The 26545-nt window shown below is 49.6% G+C and overlaps 1 protein-coding gene across 7 annotated transcripts in view; it reads right to left on the reverse strand.

Moving 5' to 3' along the window:
- Positions 1–26545, reverse strand: part of NPRL3 (NPR3 like, GATOR1 complex subunit) — a 55676-nt gene that overhangs the window by 17105 nt on the left and 12026 nt on the right. For 3 of the 7 annotated variants that reach the window (XM_073014949.1, XM_037990091.2, XM_073014953.1), the window contains 5 exons: positions 22923–22961; positions 18602–18731; positions 16986–17060; positions 13084–13237; positions 10384–10465 (listed from right to left, as the gene is read on the reverse strand). In XM_073014949.1, coding sequence (XP_072871050.1) covers positions 10384–10465; positions 13084–13237; positions 16986–17060; positions 18602–18731; positions 22923–22961 — 480 coding nt within the window. The remainder of the gene's footprint in view (positions 1–10383; positions 10466–13083; positions 13238–16985; positions 17061–18601; positions 18732–22922; positions 22962–26545) is intronic. The other 4 variants (XM_073014950.1, XM_073014951.1, XM_073014955.1 and 1 more) reach the window with 2 other exon arrangements.

The following is a 26545-nucleotide window of genomic DNA, read 5'->3' on the forward strand; positions in this document are numbered from 1 at the left end:
TACCAAGTGATCACCACAAGCCAACCGTCCTAGTCAGTCCCAACACTTCATTACCACAGAAACCCTCTCCCTCCACATTCAGTAACGGCAACTTGGTTCTTTCAGGTCCCAAAGCTTGCTCAGGCCAAACATAGCAACACCATCCCAGATTCCTTATTTCTTTCACAATCCACTTTAAACCATCAGCAAATCCTGTCTGCTCCACCTGCAGGGATGTCCAAAATTCAGGCCTTTTCAGCACCACCAAGACACCCAGAGCACTGGCCCCTCTGCCTACCCCTCCCCACACTCCCACCTGGACAGTCCCAGCCATGGGCCTGCAACACCCACATTCCTGTGACCTCACCTCCTGTGCCCAGTCACTCAGGTTCAGCTGTGCTCGGGGCCCTGGCATTTGCCCTTGCCCACGAACTCTCTGCAGACACCCCAAGGCTCCTTTACTCCATCGGTCTCCACTCAAGTGTCACATTCTCACTGGAGCCATCCCTGACTCCAAGCCCACTGGCACTGCAACCCCTGACCTGCTGCCTGATGCTGTCTCCCCAGCCAGAGCTCAATCCTCAGGAGGGGCTGGTGGGTTTCATTCTCTGCTCTCTACACATTGTAAAATGTGTCAGGCACGCAGGCACAGAGCTGCATTTCCTGAATGAAGCCAAGGAACACACTGCCCTCCCTGTGTGCACTGTCTTTCCTAGGAAGCCCTGCCCCAAGAAGGGGCTCCACACTGGGATGCAGCCCACGTCATCCCCTGGGGGAACCGCACAAAACAAGGAAGGAGTCGTTTTCACCAGGAGCTTCTAAAACTCCCTGATGGAGAAACCAAGACCCCCACCCTGCTCCACCGCTCACCACAAAGCCCCCTTGCCTTAAATAAGAGCCAACAGCACTTGTTCTATGACACAGAGGAGATGCAACTGCTCGAGCAAAGCTGTCTGCAGCTGGCCTTCACCGCATCCCTGGGGGCTCCAGGCACCAGGGGTGGGATCTCCAACCACTCTGGTCAAGGCCTGGCCACTCGAAGTAGCCGGCACCTTCCTTGTGTCCTGCACAGGGAACACAGCATGTAAAGCCTCACAGTGACACCAGTTCTAAAATAGAAGCAAAATACATACAAGTTCTTCTCCAAACTGCCCATTTCTACAGCACCTCCCCCCATCATGTTTCCTCTGTTCACTGCCCCACCACCCAGGAGAGCAGCCAACTGGTGCTTTTCCCATCACCCCCTGACCCTATTCCGCTATTCTCAGCTCCCAGTTGGCAGGACAGGCCAACACACTCATATCCGGCTAAGTCCGGGAGGCTCGGCCAGACTTCTGGCCGCCCCAGGCCAGAAGGTACAAACGGCCCCTCCAACGTCTCTCAGGACATGTCAATATGGGTGCTGAGAGAACACCATGGCCCCAAGGTCCCAGAGGAGGGCACCAGTCTCAGCTTCTTCCAGAACTGCATGCTAACCAAGTATGTCAGAGCAGACAGAGGCTCCCAGAACCTTACCTCTCTTTGGTCAGGGTCTTTGCAGGGTGAAAAAATCATATCAAACCCTGAGAAATGTCCCAGCCTCTAAGGAATTAAAGATCATACCAGGAGAGATTTGTCCAGGGGATCCAGGTTAGTTACTCAACTTGAGTGAGCAATAGTTAGGATCTTGGCATCCCTATGCAACAGGGAAGAAAGCACAAGCGAGAGGTGGCCCCATGCACTGTGCTGTTACCATGTGGGTCAGCAAGGAGGGCCACTGGAAATAAACGGCCTATTTTTTTATTCTTTTTTCTGAGACAGGGTCTCGTTGTTGCTCAGGCTGGAGTGCAGTGGTGCCATCTCCGCTCACTGTAGCTTTGATCTTCCGGGCTCAAGACAAACTCCCAGGTAGCTGGGACTACAGACATGTACCACCACACCTGGGTTTTGTTTTTTTTTTTAAGAGACAGGGTCTTACTATGTTGCCCAGGCTAGTCTCAAACTCCTGGGCTAAAGCGATCCTCCCACCTTGGCTTTTCAAAGTGCTGAGATTACAGGCATGAGCCACCACACCCACCCAAGACCTTTCTGTTTCTGTACTATTTAGGATGTAGCTCAAAGTGGCTGTTGGGACACCACAGAATCAGAATTCTGAGGCTCTTATCATTTCAAAGGTAGCTGTCCTTGCTCCGCCTAGGAGCACAGTGAGGCCTTACGACAAGTGCTGTGGCCCCCAGCACCAGCTTAGGGACTTGCAGTGCAGCAGGGAAGGAAACAACTTGGCTGCTCTGCACGCTGGGGGCTGCATTTGGTGGCATCAAGACAGACACATAGGCCGGGCGCGGTGGCTCACGCCTGTCATCCCAGCACTTTGGGAGGCCGAGGCGGGCGGATCACGAGGTCAGGAGATCAAGACCATCCTGGCTAACATGGTGAAACCCCATCTCTACTAAAAATACAAAAAAATTAGCCGGGCGAGGTGGCGGGCGCCTGTAGTCCCAGCTACTCAGGAGGCTGAGGCAGGGGAATAGTGTAAACCCGGGAGGCGGAGCTTGTAGTGAGCCGAGATGGCGCCACTGCACTCCAGCCTGGGTGACAGAGCGAGACTCCACCTCAAAAAAAAAAAAAAAAGACACATAATTGGCCGGGTGCAGCGGCTCACACCTGTAATCCCAAAACCTGGGAGGCCAGGTGGGCCGATCACTTGAGGTCAGGAGTTCAAGACCAGCCTGGCCAACATGGTGAAACCCCGTCTCTACTAAAAATACAAAAATTAGGCCAGGCGCCGTGGCTCACACCTGTAATCCCAGCACTTTGGGAGCCTGAAGTGGGCGGATCACCTGAGGTCAGGAGTTCCAGACCAGACTGACCAACAGGGAGAAACATCGTCTCTACTAAAAGTACAAAATTAGCTGGGCGTGGTGGCACATGCCTGTAATCCCAGCTATTCGGGAGGCTGAGACAGAAGAATCACTTGAACCTGGGAGGCAGAGGTAGAGGTGGAGGTTGCAGTGAGCTGAGATCATGCCACTGCACTCCAGCCTGGGCAACAAGAGTGCAACTCCATCTAAAAAAAAAAAAAAAATTAGCCGGGTATAGTGGCAGACACATGTAATCCCAGCTACTTAGGAGGCTGAGGCAGGAGAATCACTTTAACCGGGGAGGCGGAGGTTGCAGTGAGCTGAGATCACACCACTGCACTCTAGCCTGGGTGACAGAGCAAGACCGTGTCTCAAAAAAAAATTGAAATTAAAATTTTTTAAAAAGACACATTGGCTATGTGCGGTGGCTCACTGAGCCGGTAATCCCAGCACTTTGGGAGGCCGAGACAGGTGGATCACCTGAGGTCAGGAGTTCGAGACCAGCGTGACCAACATGGAAAAACCCCATCTCTACTAAAAATACAAAATTAGCCAGGTGCGGTGGTGCATTCCTGTAATCCCAGCTACTCAGGAGGCTGAGGCAAGAAAACCACTCAAACCCGGGAGGCAGAGGTTGCAGTGAGCCGAGATCGTGCCATTGCACTCCAGCCTGGGCACAAGAGTGAAACTCCATCTCAAAAAAAAAAAAAAAAAATTAGCCGGGTGTGGTGGCAGGCACCTGTAATCCCAGCTACTTGGGAGGCTGAGGCAGGAGAATCACTTGAACCCAGGAGGCAGAGGTTCCAGTGAGCCAAGATTGCGCCATTGCACTCAAGCCTAGGTGACAGAGCAAGACCCTGTCTCAAAAAAAATTGAAATTAAAGTTTTTTTAAAAAGACACGTAATTGTAATCAAATTGTATGGAGCATCAGAAACTGGAGAGAGTTACAGGAAAAGGAATAGGGGCTTGGAACACACCTCATGGAAAGCCAGGAACAAGTGCCAGCTATGGTTATGGAGAAATGAGGGCAAGAGGGAGAACACATCAAGGTTCTTCTAGTGACTTCCCAGCTTGGTCACCTCTGCGGCCCTCATCATGTCAGCTGTCCTTGGAGCTGCAGTCATGCGGTCTGTTTTGTACACTGGCGTGGGGCCCTCTCCTTTGGCAGAGACATGCCATGTTGGTTCCTCTAATTTCCATGTGGACTTTACTCCATTTTCCCAGGCATCAGCTCACCCACCTGCTGCTTTCTCCCTCAGAGCACTCTGCACTGAGGCTGGTGCTTCTTTATGAACTAACCCAGCTCCCTAGAGCGGTGACAAGTGCTGCCACCAGGAGTGCCCCAAGGGCCATGGGCAGACCTGGGCAAATTCCCTAAACATGTCAGAGAGACGACTGCTCTGGAAATGTGCCGGCCCAGCCTCCAGCCTGTAAATCCCCCACAGCAAGAGGGTAAGCCAGGAGCTGCACTAAAGTCTGTTAAGAGGAGGGAAGAGAAAGGTTTGCCCCTGTTTTTAAGTCTGCAACTTTAAGACAAGAGCGCTTAGCAAAAGTAGGGATTGGACCCTGAAAGGTTTCCTGCCGAGCTTATACTTCTATTTGCAAGGTGTTTAATGGTTTGGTCTGAAAACACTCTGGAGGAAAACACTGTCCTCCTCAAGGCTTATCCAGCCCCTCACACAGCTCTGGGCCAGCCAAGAGGGTCCAGCCCAGTCTGTGACAGGAGATAAGTGCCCCAGCCAAAGCCCTGCATCCTGACGATGACTGTGCAAAAGGGAATGGCTGGCTTCAAACACACTCTCGCCGTTTATCTCCAAGACAGAAATGTGCACACGCTTATTCTAGTCCCCTCAGCTTTTAGCCTCTGAGAAAGTATCCATTCCTAACCTTAGAACTGGACAGGACCTCTGAAGCTATCCCACACACCTCTGCATCCTCTGGTCCCAAGGATGGGCCCGGCTTCCTACTCTAAGTAGTGGGATGCTGCATAACCCAAAAGATCTATGTGGGTTCCAAACAGCTTACCTTGAAATTTCAAACAAAAGTTTATATACAGGTTCGTTTTTATGGAAAACTCTCAGGATATTCACAGAGGGTCCATGGGACCAACCCTGCTCTCAACACTTCGCAATGCAAGGCTCCGCACCAAGTACCACCTACCCAGCCAGACCCTGGACAGCGCTCCCCACCACAGGTCCTGTTAACTCGGAGAACCATTCAGCAAATCACTCTTCACACTCCATGAATCTACACTGCTGTTATTCCCATCCACACATTCCGTCGACCCCTAGTGGATGAGCTGTGCTCCTCCACAGGCTGAGTGTAGGGGCTATGTTGCAGAAAGTGAAGAGACATCCCTGCCCTCTTGGGAGACACAATTCAATGGTCATATGAATGAGTGATATGCTGTCACCGAGGCCACTGGGCTCCACAGGGAGACACAAGTGCTAGGTCTGGCACAAGTGCTGGGGTGGCCTCCTGAGAGAGTCACATTCCCAGACTATATTCACAGACGTTAGGTCCTGCAGGACAGGGCCAACAGGCTATTCAGCCACACCATAACCCAAGCTTTAATTAAAATAGCAACTGGGGACTGGGCACGGTGGCTCACGCCTATAGTCCTAGCACTTTGGGAGGTGGAGGTTGGCGGATCACAAGGTCAGGAGTTCAAGACCAGCCTGGCCAACATGCAGAAACCCCATCTCTACTAAAAATACAAAAATTAGCCAGGCATAGTGGCAGGCGCCTGTAATCCTAGCTGCTCAGGAGGCTGAGGCTGGAGAATCGCTTGAGCCTGGGAGACAGAGGCTGCAGTGAACCAAGATCATGCCATTGCACTCCAGCCTGGGTGACAAAGCAAGATTCCGTCTCAAATAAATAAATAAATATAGCAACTGGGGGCCAGGCATGGTGGCTCATGCCTATAATCTCAGCACTTTGGGAGGCTAAGGTGGGTAGATTGCTTGAGTCCTGGAATTCAAGATCAGCCAGGGCAACATGGCAAAATCCCATTTCCACAAAAAAATACAAAAACTAATCAAGAGTGGTGGTACGCGCCTATAGTCCCAGCTACCCGGGAGGCTGACATGGGAGGATCACCTGAGCCTGGGAGGCAGATGTTGCAGTGAGCCAAGATTGCGTTCCAACCTGCCTGGCAACAGAGTGAGACCCTGTCTTAAATAAAAAGAAAAAAAGAAGGAACCAGGAACAATTTCTTTGAAAAATCCCACCCCAATCTCCAACCTCATTAAGTCTCACAGCTTCTGGTCTTTCAGTTCTGTTCTGAGATTTTCCCAGATCTGGCAGTAAGTCACCATCACGAGAAAGGGGGCTCTGTGTCCTGTGTCACCTGATCAGTAATGGAAACTCAATTTCCTCTTCTTAGTGCAGAAGAGTGAGCAGCAGCAGACCAGACCCTCAAGGCCAACCATGGACCTGATGGGATGAGGACAGAGGAGAGGCCACAGCCCAGAGGGGCTCCTGGATGGCTGCAGAGCCATGCCAGTGCCAGACAAGGATGGGGTACAGGGAGAATACTACTGCCTGGACCCCTGCCAGAGAAACACAGCTCCCAGCATCCCTGGTGAACAACAGCTTAGGAGCCTTTTTCACCACAACTCAGATTCCTGTCCTCCTTTAATATCCACTAGGTGGCGCTGGGTTGCCTCAAGTTCTGAGCTACTCTGCAGCCCACAGATCACACAACAGGCAGTCCAAGGTTTTGTCTCCTTTCAACTTTCCAGCACAATTCAAACCTAAGAAATCATAGTCCATTCTTCCTTTAGAAATATAGTCAATGGGCTGGGCACAGTGGCTCCCACCTGTAATCCCAACACTTTGGGAGGCCGAGGCGGGCAGATCTACAAGGTCAGGAGTTTGAGACCAGCCTGGCCAATATGGTGAAATCCCGTGTCTACTAAAAATACAAAAATTAGCCGGGCGTGGTGGTGTGCACCTGTAGTCCCAGCTACTCGGGAAGCTGAGGCAGAAGAATGCACTCCAGCCTGGGCGACAGAGGGATATTCCATCTCAAAAAAAAAAAAGGCCAGGCGCGGTGGCTCAAGTCTGTAATCCCAGCACTTTGGGAGGCCGAGACGGGCGGATCACGAGGTCAGGAGATCGAGACCATCCTGGCTAACACGGTGAAACCCCATCTCTACTAAAAAATACAAAAAACTAGCCGGGCGAGGTAGCGGGCGCCTGTAGTCCCGGCTACTCGGGAGGCTGAGGCAGGAGAATGGCGTGAACCCGGGAAGTGGAGCTTGCAGTGAGCCGAGATCGCGCCACTGCACTCCATCCTGGGCGACAGAGCGAGACTCCGTCTCAAAAAAAAAAAAAAAAAAAGAAATATAGTCAATGGTTTGGCTTTTATTTATACACATTTTTAAGAGACAGGGTCTCACCATGTTGCTGGGGCTGGAGTACAGTGGCTATTCATTCAGACACCAGCATAGAGCACTACCAGTTCGAACTCCTGGGCTCAAGTGATGGCCTCGACTGTAAGATGGGACTACAGGAACACACCACCACACCAGCTTGGTTTTTATTTTAATTCCAAGTTAGCCTGATTTTTGCTTGTAATCTAATCCTAGTTGAGGCATACACTCAGAATAAGGGAACAATTTCCAAGAAAGAGACTGGATACCAGGCAATTCAAGACCAGAGGGCAGTAATTTTCTCAACACAGAGAAAACATTACTGTGATAACAATGAATAAAAGACACGGTCAGACTACATGACCACAAAGGTCCCATTCTCCAACACAGAAGGGGCCAGAAAACAAAGCAATCACCTGGCAAGGGCTGATGTTCTCTCACACCTGGGGAGGCTCAGTCCCCAGGGTCACCAAGAGACAAACAAATGCTAGTTGTAACTTATATCACAAAAGGCAAATCACTCTCTTATATTTAAGGACTTATATTTCCCATAGAAGAATGAACAAGGGATCTGAGCAGCGAGTTCACAGATAAGGCAGGCGGTTCAAACATGTGAAGAGATGCATCAATGCATTACAGTAGAGCTACACAGAGACACCATTCCCCACCTATTATACTGGTTAAGATCCACAATTTCACGAGACTCGATGTTGGCAAGCTTGCGGGAAGAGGCATCTCCTGTGTTGCTGGTGGGAGTGTAGACAGAGGTACAAACCCCTGAGAAGGAAACCCAACATTACAAATGCCATTTTCCCCATTCATAGTGCCTTTAGGAATTTACCTTATAGATACAGAGGCGCACATACAAAATAACATAGGTAAATGGTTAGCACTGGAAGTCTGGAACAAACTCAATGATGGGGGCAGTTGCAGCTCACTAGGCAACCAAAAAAAGAATTAAAAAGTATTTTTAAAATTTTATCTATTTTTTATTTTACTTTAAAAAATTTTATTATTATTATTATTATATTTGAGACGAAGTCTAGCTCTGTCACCCAGGTTGGAGTGCAGTGGTTCAATCTCAGTTCACTGCAACCTCTGCCTCCCGGATTCAAGCAATTCTTCTGCCTCAACCTCCTGAGTAGCTGGGACTACAGGCGTGCACCACCATGCCTGGCTAATGTTTTGTATTTTTAATAGAGATGGGGTTTCACCATGTTGGCCAGGCTGGTCTCGAACTCCTGACCTCATGATCCGCCCACCTTGGCCTCCCAAAGCGCTGGGATGACAGGCGTGAGCCGCCGTGCCTGGCCTTTTTTTTTTTTTGATATACGGTCTTGCTCTGTTGCCAGGGCCAGAGTACATGGTACAACCACGGCTCACCATTATCTTGATTTCCCAGGCTTAAGTGACCCTCCCACCTCAGCTTCCTGAATAGCTGAAACTACACTCGTGCCACCACAGTCAGATATTTTTTAAAAATTTTTTGTAGAAATGGAATCTCACATTGTTGCTGAGGCTGATCTTGAACTTCTGACCTCAAGCAGTCCACCCACCTCAGCCTCTCAAAGTGCTGGGATTACAAGCGTGAGTCATCGCGCCCGGCCTGCTTGTCCACATTTAATAAAGGTGATGTTCAGCCAATATAATCAGAACAATTGTGAGGTTTATATGGTATCCTCAAGGCTTGCTGCCCTCACACAATCAGTGTCACAAATCCCAACTCTCTCAGAGTGAGGAAGAGACAGCTGGCTCCAGCTCCACCCACCGAGCCTCAATTTCCTCATGAGTGACTGGAGTCAGTGACACCCACCTAGTGAAGGCGGGCCCAGAACTTGGTGTTGCATCATTCTCAGTAAAATGTCATTTTGCAGCTGTGTGATTTCTTTTTTTTTTTGAGACAGAGTCTCGCTCTATCACCCAGGCTGGAGTGCAGTGGCCGGATCTCAGCTCACTGCAAGCTCCGCCTCCCGGATTCACGCCATTCTCCTGCCTCAGCCTCCCGAGTAGCTAGGACTACAGGCGCACGCCACCTCGCCCGGCTAGTTTTTGTATTTTTTATTTTTATTTTTATTTTTTTTTTTTATTTTTTTTGAGACGGAGTCTTGCTCTGTGGCCCAGGCTGGAGTGCAGTGGCCAGATCTCAGCTCACTGCAAGCTCCGCCTCCCGGGTTCACGCCATTCTCCTGCCTCAGCCTCCCGAGTAGCTGGGACTACAGGCGCCGGCCACCTCGCCCGGCTAGTTTTTTGTATTTTTTAGTAGAGACGGGGTTTCACCGTGTCAGCCAGGATGGTCTCGATCTCCTGACCTCGTGATCCGCCCGTCTCGGCCTCCCAAAGTGCTGGGATTACAGGCTTGAGCCACCGCGCCCGGCCGTTTTTGTATTTTTTAGTAGAGACGGGGTTTCACTGTGTTAGCCAGGATGGTCTCAATCTCCTGACCTCGTGATCCGCCTGCCTTGGCCTCCCAAAGTGCTGGGATTATAGGCTTGAGCCACCGCGCCCAGCCAACTGTGTGATTTCAAAACACTTTCAGACTCTCATGTATAACTTCAGACTCGTTTTCTGTTTTAAGAGGAGTCTGGAGGTGGTGGTTCCAGGAGACAGAGTGTGTGCTACTCGGCAAAGGGGCTGGCATTTAAAAAACAGCCACCGGCCAGGCATGATGGCTCACACCTGTAATCCCAGCACTTTGGGAGGCTGAGGCGGGCGGATCACACCTGAGGTCGGGAGTTCGAGACCAGCCTGACCAATATACAGAAACCCTGTCTCTACTAAAAATACAAAATTAGCTGGGTATGGTGGCACGTGCCTGTAATCCCAGCTACTGGAGAGGCTGAGGCAGGAGAATCTCTTGAACCCGGGAGGCAGAGGTTGCTGTGAGCTGAGATCACACCATTGCACTCTAGCCTGGGCAACAAGAGCAAAACTCCGTCTCGAAAAAAATAAACAGAAATAGAAGGAAAAAATAAATTAAAAAACGGCCACCAAGGTCACTTCTTTCAAGAGCAGCCACATGACTATCCCTTCCCAGTCCTCTCCGGCCCTAACCTCAGGGAACTCTGATGCTCATACCCCAGGAGAACAGTGGTCAGTACCAGACAGCCCTACCTGTTGACACTGCTCCTCAGGCCCCGGCAGCCTGGCCCAGAAGAAGGATGTTAATAAGCACACCCACCTGTCTTACCTGTCGTAAGCTTCCTTGAGGTCCCTGGCCAGCTTGCACTTGGGCAGGATGTGATGGAATGGGGACTGAGGACCTTCATTTCCTACAAGAATCACAACACAAGATTTACAGCTCCCAAAGCAAGGAAACTTTTTGTTTTTGTTTTTGAGACAGAGTTTCACTCTTTTTTGCCCAGGCTGGAGTACAATGGCACAATCTCGGCTCACTGCAACCTCTGCCTCCCGGGTTCAAGCAATTCTTCTGCCTCAGCCTCCCAAGTAGCTGGGACTACAGGCGCCTGCCACCACACCCAGCTAATTTTGTATTTTTTTTACTAGAGATGGGGTTTCGCTATGTTGTCCAGGCTGGTCTCGAACTCCTGACCTCAGGTGATCCGCCCACCTCGGCCTCCTAAAGTGCTGGGATTACAGGCATGAGCCACCACGCCCGGCCTTTTTTTTGAGACAGGGTCTCACTCTGTCACCTGAGCTGGTGTGCAATGGTGTGATTATAGCTAACTTCTGTCTCAACTTCCCAGGCTCAAGCGATACTCCCACCTAGTTGGGACCACACACATGCACTACTAGACCTGCTAATTTTTTTTTTTTTTTTTTTTTTTTGAGATAGATTGCAATGGTGTGATCTCGGCTCACTGCAACCTCTGCCTCCTGGGTTCAAGCAATTCTCCTGCCTCAGCCTCCCAAGTAGCTGGGATTACAGGTGCCCACCACCATGCCTGGCTAATTTTTTTGTATTTTTAGTAGAGACAGGTATTCACCATGGCCAGGCTGGTCTCAAACTCCTGTCCTCAAGTGATCCACCCACCTGGGCCTCCCAAACTGCTGGGATTATAAGCATGAGCCACCACACCTGCCCTAGACCTGCTGATTTTTAAATTTTTTGTAGAGATGGGAGTCTCGCTATGTGGCCCAGGCTGGTCTCAAACCCCTGGGCTCAAGTGATCCTCCCATCTCGTCCTCCCAAAGTGCTGGGATTACAGGTGTGAGCTACCACGTTTAGCCAAAAAGTCTTTTATTCATCGTTTTTCATAAATTTCTAACAAAATATATGCAGACTTAAAATTTTTTTTACTTCCTGTGATAAAGTCACAGACTCTAAAAAGACGATGTTTAAAAAAACAAAACTTTTGGATCGTTATTATGATAATTATAATTAGTACACAACTGGCCAAAACAGAAACATATTATAAATTTTGACAGATAACTGTCAAACATAAAAAGTTTTTCTTTTGTTTTTTTGTTTTTTGAGACAGGGTCTCACTCTGTCACCCTTGCTAGAATGCAGTGGTGCAATCTCAGCTCACTGCAACCTCCGCCTCCCAGGGCTCAGGTGATTCTCCCACCTCAGCATCCCGAGTAGCTAGAACTATGGGCACACATGACTGTGCCCGGCTAATTTTGGGGTTTTTTTGGTAGAGGCAGGATTTCACCGTGTTCCCCACACTGATCCTGAATTCCTGAGCTCAAGCAATCTACCCGCCTCAGCCTCCCTAAGTGCTGGGATTACAGGCACGAGCCACCACACCCAGACACAAGTAAATTTTTACTGAAAATGCACCTGGGTCAGAGAGGCTGTGCTTTTATTATTTATTCATGTCAATAGCTACTTTTACTTATTGCTACAACAACTAGGTCTGACTTTAGTTTTGTCCTAATTCTCTCTTTTTTATAGATGTGCTTGCCAAAGAAAATGGAGATGGAGAGTTTGTTACAGGTGTCCCTCTGTTTTGAAATCTTTTTTTTTTTTTTTTTTTTTTTGAGGCGGAGTCTCGCTCTGTCGCCCAGGCTGGAGTGCAGTGGCCGGATCTCAGCTCTCTGCAAGCTCCGCCTCCTGGGTTTACGCCATTCTCCTGCCTCAGCCTCCGGAGTAGCTGGGACTACAGGCGCTCGCCACCTCGCCCGGCTAGTTTTTTGTATTTTTTAGTTGAGACGGGGTTTCACCGTGTTAGCCAGGATGGTCTCGATCTCCTGACCTCGTGATCCACCCGTCTCGGCCTCCCAAAGTGCTGGGATTACAGGCTTGAGCCACCGTGCCCGGCCTTGAAATCTTTACAGTAGGCCAAAAAACACTCAATGTTCTATCTGCAAATGTTATTTTTAATAATTGGTTAGTTGATAACCCAGTTAGGTCCTCCTTCAATCTGGCTGAAAGCAAAGAACTGGAAACTGTCCACCTCACCAGCTGGGTATTTCCAACGCCCTCTCCTGCCCCGGGGAGTAAATACTTTCTTCAACATGTCCAACAGGGCCAGGGCTAGGCAGAGCTGCCTGACCTATGTGAACGGTGATCATGCAGCAGTGTGTGGAACATTTCTGGTCGGGAAATCTATTTCAGTACATCCATCCAGGAAAGTTCATCTACAAATGCTCCCCTTGGGAGTCTTCCTGTGCTCCCCCAGGCACAATTGGTCCAGTGTGAAGATCATGTAACTTCTCTGAGCCTTAGTTTCCACATCTGCAAAATGGGGATGATCATGGACCCTGCCTTGCAAAGCTGTTGTGAGGACTTCATTTTCAATGCCCAGCTCACCAAAAGCTGATGCTTGCAAGCTTCTGACTGCTCTGCTGGTGTTGAGGTGGGTGAGGCCCCACCAACATGTGCACCATTAACACTGAATGACAGCCCCTCCACAGAGGTCTGCACTGCAGAGAGGCCACCAGCCAGCCCAGACACACGCCCATCACGCCCTGCTGCACTCACCATCAGCCATGGCGGACACCTCATCCTGGAGCGCCAGGATCAGCTTGGCCTCCCGGGTGAGGTACTGGCAGCGGCGCTCCTCGTGCTGCAGCACAGTGGCAATGCGACGGGACAGGTTATGCAGACAGTTTATCACTGACGGGTCTGCGTTGGCCTGCGGGAGAGAGACCATGCACAGACTCAAACGTATGCACAGGGACACAGCTGGACAGTTTAAATGGAGCTAATACGTGTACACAGCAAAATCTCAAACCATGAAAGAAAGTGTCTCTACTCCTTTCCCCCAGGCTCCTTTGCAGAGGCCATTGTTGCTCATTTCCTGAGTCCCCTCCAGGGCCCATCCACAGAAATGCTGGCTGTCAGCTCCCATGCTCTGTTCCTGGGAGTGGCTGCCTGAATAGTAGCAGAGATGGCTCTGGAAATGTTGCTCTTAAGAAAGAACAATGGTGCCTCCCTCACAAAGGACTGAATGGAAGAAATTAGTGAGCCATGTCACAAACTAGGAATAGAGCCTGCCCTGAGCAAAGACCCTGGTAGTGTCTGTGGTCACCACTGTACTGCTGACTACTGGTAGGCAGAACTAGTCTACAATATGTAAGAATTCAGTCACAACAGGCCACATTACTACAGGGATGCACGGTACAAAAACAGAGGTGCCAGGCCAATTGTTCACTGAATACTTTTGGTCCTCAAGGATGCGAAGCTCTTCCCAGCAGAAGTGACACTGGTTAACAAGAAAACCAGCAGGCTCCAGGCCCACGTCTCGGCCCCAGCACTCCTTCTGCAACCATGTTGACTGGGTCAAAGGACAGTGCAGGAGGCTCTCAGGAACAAGAGGGGCACTCGCCCCTCTGGAACCTATCAGGCACCACAGTCAGCCAGGCAAGCACATCTGCCGAAGCCAAGGGCGGAGGCATGCAGCTGTGGGGATCTGTGAAAACATCTGAGGGAGCAGATAACTGGGCCAACCATGACTCAGTGCTTCTGGAGGCCAACAGGACTGCTGAATCATCCTGTGGGGGTGGAGATGGGACAAGGGAAAGGGGTGAATGGTACTGCTGATTACAACCTCTGGTGCTGCCTCCCCCTCCTGTTTATCTGAGAGGGAAGGCCATGCCCAAAGTGTTCACAGCCAGGCTTCAGGGGCAAAGCCTGACCCAGACATTAAATACTTTCTTCACCTGGAGCTGAAGAAATTCTCTATACTCTCATTAGATCCCATGTTCACAAACAGAACTCACACCTGGGTGGACTTACAACAAGGCAGCGTCCCTTGCCAGAGAAAGGACCGACTGGTGCTCCCATGCCATGCCCACCACTGGGCAGCAGGCCTGCTCCTCCATGTCAAGGGCATCCCCTCAACAGTGTCCCTGGAACCAGAGGGCTGACACATGGGGTATATACAATTGCCTCAAAACAAAACACCCACTTAGAAGAAGAATCTGTGTACAAATACTTCTATGAGCAAAGCAAGGAGGAGGAGAATGATCCTGGATATGTGATTATTCAGCTGAGGCACAACACCGTCCATGAGTTGGATGTCCAGGGCCCATATGCTTGACCTTTCCAGACATACACGGTGATGCAGTCCCCAGTGACGCCAAATGACCTGCACTCCGTGCAAACCCAGCATGTCCGTTTGCAAAGGTCTGACACTGAGTGAGGGACATGCTGAGAAAGGTAACACCTAGGGTGTGCCAGCACTAATAGGAACTCTTAGAGACATCATATTTTCACCATACACAACATAAAGTGGCATGAAGTTTAAGGCATCATCCATGAGACCTTCTCACCCTCAAAACTTGTACCCAAAGAGAACCAAGCCTTCAGAGTTAACTTCTAGTTTGCAGGAAATACAAGGACAGAGAGCAAGTCTGATTGCACAATGAGATGAATCCAAATGTGGAACATCTGATGGAACAAAGGAAGGGGAGACCTCTGGATTGGCAGAGACATAAAGACACCACGTGCACTAGCTGCACCGGGTTTGCATCCTGGTTCAGACAGTCCAGCTGCGAAAATGCTTTAGCAATCAGGAAAAGCTTCAATGGAGCAAGAACTAGGTGATGCCAACTTATTACAGTAAATTTTTTCAGATGTACAAAGGGTATCATGGCCAAAAATTAACTGCCCATATTTTACACAGATACCTTCTGAAGTATGTAGGGATGAACAGACATAAGGTCTGGTACTTGCCTTGAAATAGAGAGAGGGAAGGAAATATATGGAACCAGGGTATAAAGGCACCTGAGACAGGCATATAAGGTTTATCAGTCTGCTTTCTCTAGTTAAGGGTTTAAAATTTTTCAAAGTAAAAAAAAAAAAAAAAGGATACATATATATTTTTTAAGATAGGGTCTCACTCTGTTGCCCAAGCTGGGGTGCAGTGGCATGATCACTGCTCACTGCCACTTTGACCTTCCAGGCTCAGGTGATCCTCCCACTTCAGCCTCAAAAATAGCTGGTACTACAGGCGCGCATCAACATGCCTGGCTAATTTTTGTATTTTTTGTAGAGACGGGATTTCGCTATGTTGCCCAGGCTGGTCTCAAACTCCTGGGCTCAAGTGATCCACGTACCTTGGCCTCCCGAAGTGCTAGGATTACAGGAGTGAGCCACTGTGCCTGGCCAAAAGTGTATATTTTAAAAAGAAAGACTTGTCCACCCAAAAAATACAAACTCTTACGTTATCCAAATTTCTCCCACTTGTCAATATCACGGCCAGCTGAAGCCCTGGACTACCTTGTTTCCTGTTGCTTTTTTTTTTTTTTTTTTTTTTTGAGATGGAGTTTCGCTCTTGTCACCCAGACTGGAGTGCAATGGCGTGATCTTGGCTCACTGCAACCTCTGCCTCCCGGGTTCAGGCGATTCTACTGCCTCAGCCACCTGAGTAGCTGGGATTACAGGCATCCACCACCACACCTGGCTAATTTCACATTTTTTAGTAAAGATGGGGTATCTCCATGCTGGTCAGGCGGGTCTCAAACTCCTGACCTCAGGTGATCCACCCACTTCGGCCTCCCAAAGTGCTGGGATTACAGGCGTGAGCCACCGCGCCCGGCCCAGAAGCAATTAACAAATCATTTTGTTTTAATTTGTAGTTCCTTATTTACCAACAAGGCAGGCCTGTCTTAAAAATTAAGCTCCAGCTGGGTGTGGTGGCTCACACCTGGAATCCCAGCACTTTGGGTGGCCAAGGAGGGAAGATCGTTTGAGCCCAGGAGTTCAAGATCAGCCTGGGCAATAAGGTGAAAACTCATCTCTACAGAAAATACAAAAATTAGCAGGGGCTGCGCACAGTGGGTCACGCCTGTAATCCCAACAGTCTGGGAGGCCAAAGTGGGAGGATCACCTGAGATCAGGAGTTCAAGACCAGCCTGGCCAACATGGTGAGACCCCGTCTCTACTAAAAATACAAAAATTAGCTGGGCATGGTGGCGTATGCCTATAATCCCAGCTACTCGGGAGGCTGAGGCATCAGAGTCACTTGAGCCTGGGAGGCAGGGGTTGCATTGAGCCAAGATTGTGCTACCACACTCCAGCCTGGGTGACACAGTGAGATTCTGTCTCAAAAAAAAAAAAAAAAAAAAACTGCTACCGGGTATGGGGTTTCCTTCTGGGGTGGTTAAAGTGTTCTAGATCTAAATAGTGGTGATGGTTATACAACACGAATGTACCAGATGCCACTGAAGCATAGCCTTCAAAATGACAAATAGTGTTATGTGTATTTTACCAAAACAAAAAGTGGTAAACAATGAAGTGCAGTCTGCCTGCACCCCAAGAGGGGCCAGCGCCATGCCCACTGCAGTCCAAGCTCCGAGTCAATGACACACTCGTAGGAAGAAAGAGCTGCTTCTCCCCAGCCCCACTCCCTGATCTTAACCATTTATATAAACACTCACCCTCAGTGCAAACACCACATTAAAAAGAATCATAGTAGGTGCTTCCCTCTTCGGGGAAGGATCTGTTTTGGAGACCTGTAAAAGATGCATAATTCTAATTAATTGAGACAACTTTCTAAGGAAAGAAGCTGTTTAGAGCTACTCTACTTCAGGCATAGGAAAAGTCCCCAGAATATGGCACCAAGGTCTTGGAAAAGCCATGAATGCCTTTGTTCTAGAGGCGTGCCTACTGCATAGACAGTCACAACTATGACAAGAGTGAGAAGGTCAGTGCTCTGACCCCTCCACCCCCACAACCGCTAACAGAAGTGAGCTGACAATGCCCACAGGGGATGGGGATGGGATGGAGAGGGGCATAAATGGGTGGAGGACCCAGACCACACCCCCACTGCTGTCCCGTGTCCACCTGCGTCCATCCAGGCTGTATCTGCTAAGTATGACGCACACTGAGAACAATTTAGGGACAAGACAATGTTCAGGGACAGCCAAGCCCTGAGCAGGGCCCAGGTGAGGCAGGCCAGCAAGTCCTAATCTTTGTACTCCTGGTTCTGGCATCTAGCCAGCTTCACAAGGACCAGGGCACTCAAGTGAAGCATTCCAAGGGGCACAAGGGAACGCTTCAAAGCCAACTACAAGTTCTGCCACCAGGGGGAGCTGGGGCCCCAGGCCACCCTTGCACTCATCCCCTACCCCTGACTGCAACTCCAGTCTACAGGGTGTGACTGCAGGCAGGCTGCCAACTCTCCCCTCCATTGCCTCCAGGTAGGAGACTGTGCCCCAGCTGTGGGGGCTGTGATGCGAAGGGAAGGTGAGGTCCAGGGGGCCAGGCACATCAATGGCCTCAGAAACTCCTTCCATGGAGGTTCACGAATAATACCACAGAACCTCACACAATTGCTGGATCTGTATAAATGTAGCTAAATCCTATGTTACGTGTTCTACCCTTCAGAATCTGAGTAATGCCATCACTGATCTGCCTACATGCAGAGAGCTGACTGGCAGGCTCTGGTGTACAAGTTCCCTTCATCCTGCTAGCAAGATGAATTCCTCAGTGCTATGACACTGATTCATCAGAGAACACATAGAGAGGGTTTAGCAGAAAAATAAGTGCTAAATAATACTAATATTAACTACTAGAGTGTCTTGTAATAAATAAGAGGAAATGCTTGCACCACATTGTAGAAAATTCAAGGGTCTGACAGATGCTAGTTAACTCATCTTGGTCTCCCCTGGAAACAGACATCCTATATATAAATGGCAGGACCACAGTCAGTAGAGACCTAGAATGCAGACTGCAAAAGCTAGGGGCAGGGACTGAAGCACCTGTCTTCAGGGGCAAGAACACCTGTCTCTTTTTCCACTGGACTCTCAGGGTTTATGAAGATGCACAATTCATAGCAAGTGTCTAATCAGGTCTCCTGCCCAACAGTTACTTTCACCAGAGCTGGTGTCAGCCTCAGTTCTGAGCCCCCCAGAGCCAGAATGGACCAGGCCTGCCAGCCCAGGGAGAGCCACATCTACCTAGAGGGTCTTTGCATGCCCAGGGAGAACCCAACCTGCCCAAGGAGAGTCCTATCTGCCCAGGGAGAGCCACACCTGCCCAGGGAGAGCCATACCTGCCCCAGAGCATGCTGTAGCAGTGTTGGGTGCCCAACAAACCGCACATTATCAATCTTCAGTTCAAATTTTTGGCCACACATTTCAGACTTGGTTGCCAAAATTGTTGCCAGAATAACATCTGAAAACCTTAAAATTTAAAAGAGGTAGAATAAAAATAAGTTAACAAAGTACCACAGCACCATGCCCTGCTGGCCCCAGAGCGGAAGGGTCTCAGTAAACTGCACCTTCATGGAGTTGCTCTGCCCGACTGCTGATGAAAGCTACTAACAGTTGCCCTTCTGTAGCAATCCCAGAGGTTATGGATGTAAGATCACCAGAATTACAAGGTAAAAGGCATGAGAAGCACAGACTGAAGGCACATGCTGTCATTTTTTGGCATGCTCTATTAAATTCAGGAGAGAAGCAGTTGCAGTTTGCTTTCAAAGGGAGGATCAGCTGGAGCCGGCACTGCCCTGAGGAGCTGCTCTTTAAGGTTCACAGGCAGAGGGGGCCTCTCCCAATTATACTCAGGTTTGCTGGGCTGCACCTTCAACTCCCAGGACCCTGGCCCTTCACCCACAGAACCGCATGGAGGGCAAGGGGACGGTGCACAGGGAGGCGTGCAGAGCGCTGACTTCCTTCCTCATAGCGTGGCTGCCCAGCCATTCTCTTATCCCAAACACTTAACCTTCCCAGTTTTTATCATGGAAGAAACTTTGTGTAAGATGTGCAAGCCCACTGTGATCACAGCTATTTCCAAATGGCAGAAATACAGGGTTGTACAGGACTGGGTGCCATGGAAAAGTGGGAACAGCTGTGGTGTGGGAGGGAGGGCATCCCTTTTCAAGATCATCTGTGCCCTTATGTCTCCTTACTGGCAATGCTGATGTCTCCTGCCTGGGGGGATCCGGATAAGGGAGCATCACCTGCAGGGGTGCTGTGGGTGGTGCTGACTCTTATCTTAGAACCCAGGGCTCTGAAGGCTCTAGAAACACAAACGTACTACCTCTGATCTGGACCCAGAAGGGAGAGAAGTCCCATGCATATCTCTCCACCCAGGAAAAATATTTCTAATATCTAGGTCAGGAGGATACACTATCTTGGGGAAGGCAGCTCTAGCCTCCCCGGAGCCATATTCTGCCCCTGGACAGGGAGACCCCCTAAGGTCCTAGAAGAGACCATTGAGGACAGACATTTTAGTGGGATCCCTGGTCATGCTTCTTCCCCGGAGGCCCTCTTGGCGAAGGGGTGGGAGAGACTAACATAACTCCTCCATATTGTGATAAAAAAGGAAGGTCTGCTTTGAACTGCACTGTAGCTCAGCTCTGTAATAGCAAATGGCAAGTAGCTACAGGATTCTTTGCAAGTCTACCATGGGCTGTGGGGCTCACGCTGTTTTCCAGCCTTCCTCCTGCTCTGGCACGACCCTCTAACCATCTGAAGTCACCCCAAACAAGCCCACAAACAAACCACATACAAGGGTTTGGTCAAATCTATTTGTGCCATTTGGAAACAGCCTCTCAACCCAGTCAGGCTGCAGTTGGACCTTCTGAAATCAATCTCGTTAGAGATATCCTGGGAAATGCAGGACCCACAGCCAAGTCCTCAGCAACCCACTGCAGGTCTCTCCTGCAGAGATGGAGGATTCAAGTGCCTTACACCACAGGCATAACATGCTTTCTTCAAAAACCCTAAATGGCTCACTCTGTCCTATAACTCCCATGTGTGGGACATGGTAATGTTGAAGGAGGGTTTGAGGTATTAAACCACCACCAAACACTTCAGCTCTAGCAACTGACCCAGGACCAACACCTCACCTTCTATCTAAACAGTGCCCCTCCACTCTGCCACCAAGTGACTCAGGGGACACAGAGATAACAGAAAAATAACCACCACCACTCCAGAAAGGTCCCTTGCTCTGACAGCCCAAAATCTCCACTAAAAACTGCTGCTCTGTCATAAAGAGTCACAGCCATGTCTCAGCCTCAGTCCTCAAGCACCAGTCCAGGGACCAAATTTAGTTTGGCTGTGAGATGGTTCCTGGGATTTTCAGAGGCAAGCAGTGGTAGCCCAATTCACATTTATAAATACCTAAACTTCAAGGCGCCCTCACAACAGCCAAATAAAAGGCTCTTTCCCTGCTAGAGGCCACGGTCTGCAGAGACAGCCAACTGGAAATCTGTGAGCGGAAGTAAAAAGTCACATTGGGCTGGGCACGGTAGTTCACGCCTGTAATACCAGCACTTTGGGAGGCTGACGCAGGTGGATCACCTGAAGTCAGGAGTTCGAGACCAGCCTGACCAACATGGTGAAACCCCGTCTCTACTAAAAATACTAAAATTAGCCGGGTGCAGTGGTACACGCCTGTAGTCCCAGCTAGTCGGGAGGCTGAGGCAGGAGAATCGCTTGAACCTGGACAGCGGAGGTTGAAGTGAGCGGAGATGGTGCCACTGCACTCCAGCCTGGGTGACAGAGCAAAACTCCGTCTCAAAAAAAAAAAAAAAAAAAATCACATTGACTTAGTGGCTGTTCATGGAGCCCTCTGAGGCAGCCAGCAGGGTGGTAGTTAGCCACTCTGTTTATCTGAGCAAATCTGGCCCACAGAGAAATCTATTCCTCACACCTTAATATTACACACATATAATGACAGAACACTTTTTTTTTTTTTTTTTTTTTTTTTTTTGAGACAAAGTCTTGCTCTTGTCCCCCAGGCTGGAGTGCAATGGTATAATCTCAGCTCACTGCAACCTCCGCTTCCCGGGTTCAAGTGATTCTCCTGCCTCAGCCTCCCGAGTAGCTGGGACTACAGGCGCCCACCACCACGCCCGGCTAATTTTTGTATTTTTAGTAGAGACGGGGTTTCACCATGTTGGTCAGGCTGGTCTCGAACTCCTGACCTCAGGTGATCTGCCTGTCTTGGCCTCCCAAAGTGCTGGGATTACAGGCGTGAGCCACCGCGCCCGGCCCCATGACAAAACACTTGAGAGGCTTTTTTTTTTTCCCCTGGAGACAGAGTCTTGCTCTGTCACCCAGGCTGGAGTGTAATGGCGCAATCTCGGCTCACTGAAGCCTCCGCCTCCTGGGTTCAAGTGATCCTCCTGCCTCAGCCTCCCAAATAGCTGGGATTACAGGCACGCGCCACCACGCCCAGCTAATTTTTTGTATTTTTTAGTAAAGACGGGATTTCACCACATTGGCCAGGCTGGTCTTGACCTCCTGACCTCGTGATCTGCCCGCCTCGGCCTCCCAAAGTGCTGGGATTACAGGCGTGAGCCACCGCACCCATCTGGCTTTATACTTTATATAGTGGGTCTGGTAAAGTAATATGCATAAAGACAGAGTCATATTCATGATATTAGGGGTGGGGCAAAGCTTACAAACAGCAAACTGAACCATAAACAAAGTGTCTTTTTGTTTTATTGGCTTCCAACATTTATAAAAATCCTTTTCCCTCATTTTGATGGTGAAAGGCCTAATAAACGTACTGCAATACAATAAAACGTCTGTTACAAAAACTGAAGATTCCTGGAATAACTTGGATATTCAAGAGAAACACATTTAGAAAGATGAACCAACCCAGCCAGAAAATACGCCAGACCTTCTATCACTGCCAAGCTATTCTGGAGCAGGGCTTGCTCTCTAGCTTGGGCAAAAAAAGGGATGGAAGGACATCCTGGAAAGGAGCTCAACTCTGCTCCGCCCACCCACCTTGCTAGAAGCTCACAGATGCTGTGTGTACCTCCAAGGCCCAGAGGACAGGCACTGTCAAGGGGAATGGAAGAGTTGCACTTCATCCACGCCCTCTGGACAAGCAACATATCAATTCTATGAGAACATTTCTGCCTCTATTAAGCACACTCAATACCATCTAGGCCTGAGCATCACACTTACTACCTAACCCTTGGGAGAGGCCCCCACAAAACCCCTCAGAAATATAAAAACAAGGAGCAACAGTCACAGGTCTCTCTAGGGTGGCAGTGGACTAGGGAGATAACAAACTCCACTCCTGCTTGCCCACCACCCTCACAGGACTACTTGTGCCTACCTGGAGGAAGAGGAGGTTTGTGTGACATGCCTGGTCCCAGAAGTCTCCCTGGTGCCAGCCAGCCATGCCTTGGCCTCTCAGGTAATGTGAAACAGCTAAATGACTGGGTGGAGAAAAAGCGGGGGTGGTGGAAAGTCTGGGCATTCATGGGGGAACTGGGGCAGGGAGGTCCACGCCTGTGTGCCTCATCAGTCACTCTCAACATTGAGGGAAACCAGGAATTTAAAGCACAATTAAAGAAGAGAAGGCAGCGGAATCAAGACAGAAAGACGGTGGAGAGGTCTCGGTCTTACCCTGCAACCAATTGCTCATCGGTTGGAGGACATGGCTCGCTGAAATGGGAACAGGACCATCAAGACCAAACAAAAACATATCGCTTTTTTAAAAACCATGAAAACTTACAAGCCTATTTTATAAAAAAGTGTCCTAAGTCTAGCAGAAGTGCCACCATTAAGCATTACCATTGAGCATCATGACTAAGCAACTTACCAGACAAGAAACAGGGTCGCACACACCCCAGGCTGAAAAACAGGGTCACACACTCCCCACACTGAGAAACAGGGTCGCACACTCCCCACACTGAACTCTTACCATGGGGTTTTCTCACTAAAGGTCAAACTCTCACACAGAAGTACAGGCTGGGCAGGAATGAAAGTCGTTTTTCAGAAGTAAGCACAAGGCTGGAAAAGCTGGGTCAGACCCAGTGCCATATGTATTAGCTGGATGCCTGTGCACAAGTATCTCATCTTCTTTTTTTTTCCTTTTTTCTTTTTTGTCTTCAAAAGAGATGGGGCTGGGCGCGGTGGCTCACGCCTGTAATCCCAGCACTTTGAGAGGCCGAGGCGGGCGGATCACGAGGTCAGGAGATCGAGACCATCCTGGCTAACACGGTAAAACCCTGTCTCTACTAAAAATACAAAACATTAGCCAGGCGCGGTGGCGGGCGCCTGTAGTCCCAGCTACTCAGGAGGCTGAGGCAGGAGAATGGCATGAACCCGGGAGGCGGAGCTTGCAGTGAGCCGAGATCGCACCACTGCACTCCAGCCTGGGTGACAGAGCGAGACTCCTTCTCAAAAAAAAAGAAAAAAAGAGACGGGGTCTCGCAATGTTACCCAGGCTGGTCTCATACTCCTGCCTCGGCCTCCCAAAGTGCTGGAATTACAGGCATGAGCCACTGCACCCAGCCTAAAACTAATCTTTTCAGTAAAAGTTTTCTCATCTGCATGGTGAGAAATCTCCTACAGAAGATCACATAAGACTCCCAGAGGCAAAAGTCTTCTGAAAAGTATACCATGTCATATGAATTTCACCAGCACCAATTCTTGAGATACTGTGACTGCCAGCATACCTGACTTCCCTAAGCCTCTGCCTGGAACAATAAGGTAGTCATGGTAGATCCATATATATTTGTCAGAAAACATGTGGGCTTCTGCACTATCTAGTTGAGATTTTTAGAAAGAGTTTAGGAGTTGACTTTCTGGCCAGGCGCGGTGGCTCATGCCTGTAATCCTAGCACTTTGGGAGGCCGTGGTGGGTGGATCGCTTGAATTCAGGAGTTTGAGACCAGCCTGGCCAACATGGCGAAACCCTGTCTCTACTTAAAAAGAAAAAATTAGCTGGGTGTGGTGGTGCATGCCTGTAATCCCAGCTACTCAGGAGGCTGAGGCAGGAGAATCGCTTGAACCCCAGAGGTGAGGTTGCAGTGAGCCGAGATCGCACCACTGCACTCCAGCCTTGGGCGACAGAGTGAAACTCTGTCTCAAAAAAACAAAACAAAACAAAAAAAAACAACTTTATTTTCCTCTGCAGAGATTTGTGTTCTGGGACACACTGCTTTCCGTGTATTCTGGAAAGAGAAAGGAGACCTGAATCTAGGAGTGGAAACAGTGTGGGAGCTCTGCCAAAGATCCACAGAAGGGATCTCTTTCCTCAGCAGCTGCCAAGCTCCGCACGCTGTATAGTATGGAAGCATTCAGATGTTTCATGGACTTTCCCAAGATCACCCAAGAAGTCAGAATCCTCCAAACTGGAGCCTGACTATAAGCTCTATCTCCTACAACTAGACAAGTCACAACGCAGCCCCTCTGCTCCAGAGGAAAAGGGGTAAGCACAGAGGGCTTCTGAGTCTGGCAATGCTCCATTTCCTGACAGGAGCATTTTACTGACTTGCGTCTGCCCCTCTGAGGGAGGCAGAGCCGTTAGCTAACACTCAGAGACAAGGATGCTCTTACGACATCCTGATCCAGGAGGAAGAGGTGAAGGCAACTCACCACTCTCAGGCATCTTACAGAAAACAGTGGAACTAAGGCTCATTCTAAGGAATGTGCCCAAGATCACACACTGTAGGCTGCAAAGCGAGAGTCAAACTTTGAACCCCGAACCTGCACTTGTCCCTGTACAGTGCCCTGCAGCATAGATGCAATGGCTGGGCAGGGGAAATACCCAAGCCTGGGGATAAAAACGCCTACTCGCTTTCTTGTGTGTCAACCTCAGCTACAGAAAGGAGAGGGCATCTTTCTAACACATCAGTGTAGGGTTCTAAAAACACAAGCTAATAGAGGCAAAGCTATCAAGAGAGGACTGGCACAGCCTCATGTTTGTGCGGTGGGAGGACCTGTATGTTGTGAGCTAGAGTGCCTGCCTGGCCAAGGACCCCATCTGGCCTAGGCCCAAGTGCACCCACAAGTTGGGTCCACTGCTACAAAAGTGGCCAAGCCTGAGGACAGTAGCAGTGCAACCTGATTTCACATTCCCAAGATATCACCTGAGAATTAAAGGGTAGAGATGGTAGCTGGGTGAGGGGGCTCATGCCTGTAATCCCAGCACATTGGGAGGCCAAGGTGGGAGGATCACTTAAGCTCAGGAGTTCAATCACCTGAGGTCAGGGTTCTCTTAAAAAAAAAAAAAAAAAAAAAAAAATTAGGCCGGGCGCGGTGGCTCATGCCTGTAGTCCCAGCACTTTGGGAGGCTGAGGCAGGTGGATCACCTGAGGTCAGGAGTTCAAGACCAGCCTGACCAACATGAAGAAACTCCACCTCTACTAAAAATACAAAATTAGCCAGGCATGGTGGTGCATACCTGTAATCTCATCTACTTGGGAGGCTGAGGCAGGAGAATCACTTGAACCTGGGAGGCAGAGGTTGCGGTGAGCCAAGATCACGCCATTACACCCCAGCCCGGGCAACAAGAGCAAAACTCCGTCTCAAAATAATGATAATAATAGTAGGATTTCAGAGCATTTTGAAAATGAAAGAAATCAGTTCTCTAAACCTGTAGCTCCCCATTCTCCGAAGTAGTGGCCTAAGCACTGCTCGCAGTTTCAAAGAAGGGAGCAGGAAGATGGTGTCCACACAGAGAAGGACATGCCCACACCAGCCTTTCTGAAGAACACCAGGCTATCTCTCAGACCTGGCTTGATGGCTTCTGCCCTTGCCAGTGTGGGGACACATGGTACATTTAAGCATGGGCACCATGGCCCCTAATACCCAGGGAACACTACATCTTTTCTGACCTTGGTTTCCAGTCTTAGAGACACTGAACAATATCCATTTTCTTTTCTCATAATTGAATTATAGAAGAGTTACAAAAAATAAGTAACAGGGCCGGGCGCGGTGGCTCAAGCCTGTAATCCCAGCACTTTGGGAGGCCGAGACGGGCGGATCACGAGGTCAGGAGATCGAGACCATCCTGACTAACACGGTGAAACCCCATCTCTACTAAAAAATACAAAAAACTAGCCGGGCGCGGTGGCGGGCGCCTGTAGTCCCAGCTACTCGGGAGGCTGAGGCAGGAGAATGGCGGGAACCCGGGAGGCGGAGCTTGCAGTGAGCCGAGAGAGCGCCACTGCACTCCAGCCTGGGGCACAGAGCCAAGACTCCGTCTCAAAAAAAAAAAAAAATAAGTAACAGTTAATCTA

This window comes from Chlorocebus sabaeus, chromosome 5 (genome assembly GCF_047675955.1).
Source record: "Chlorocebus sabaeus isolate Y175 chromosome 5, mChlSab1.0.hap1, whole genome shotgun sequence".
Lineage (NCBI taxonomy): Eukaryota > Metazoa > Chordata > Mammalia > Primates > Cercopithecidae > Chlorocebus > Chlorocebus sabaeus.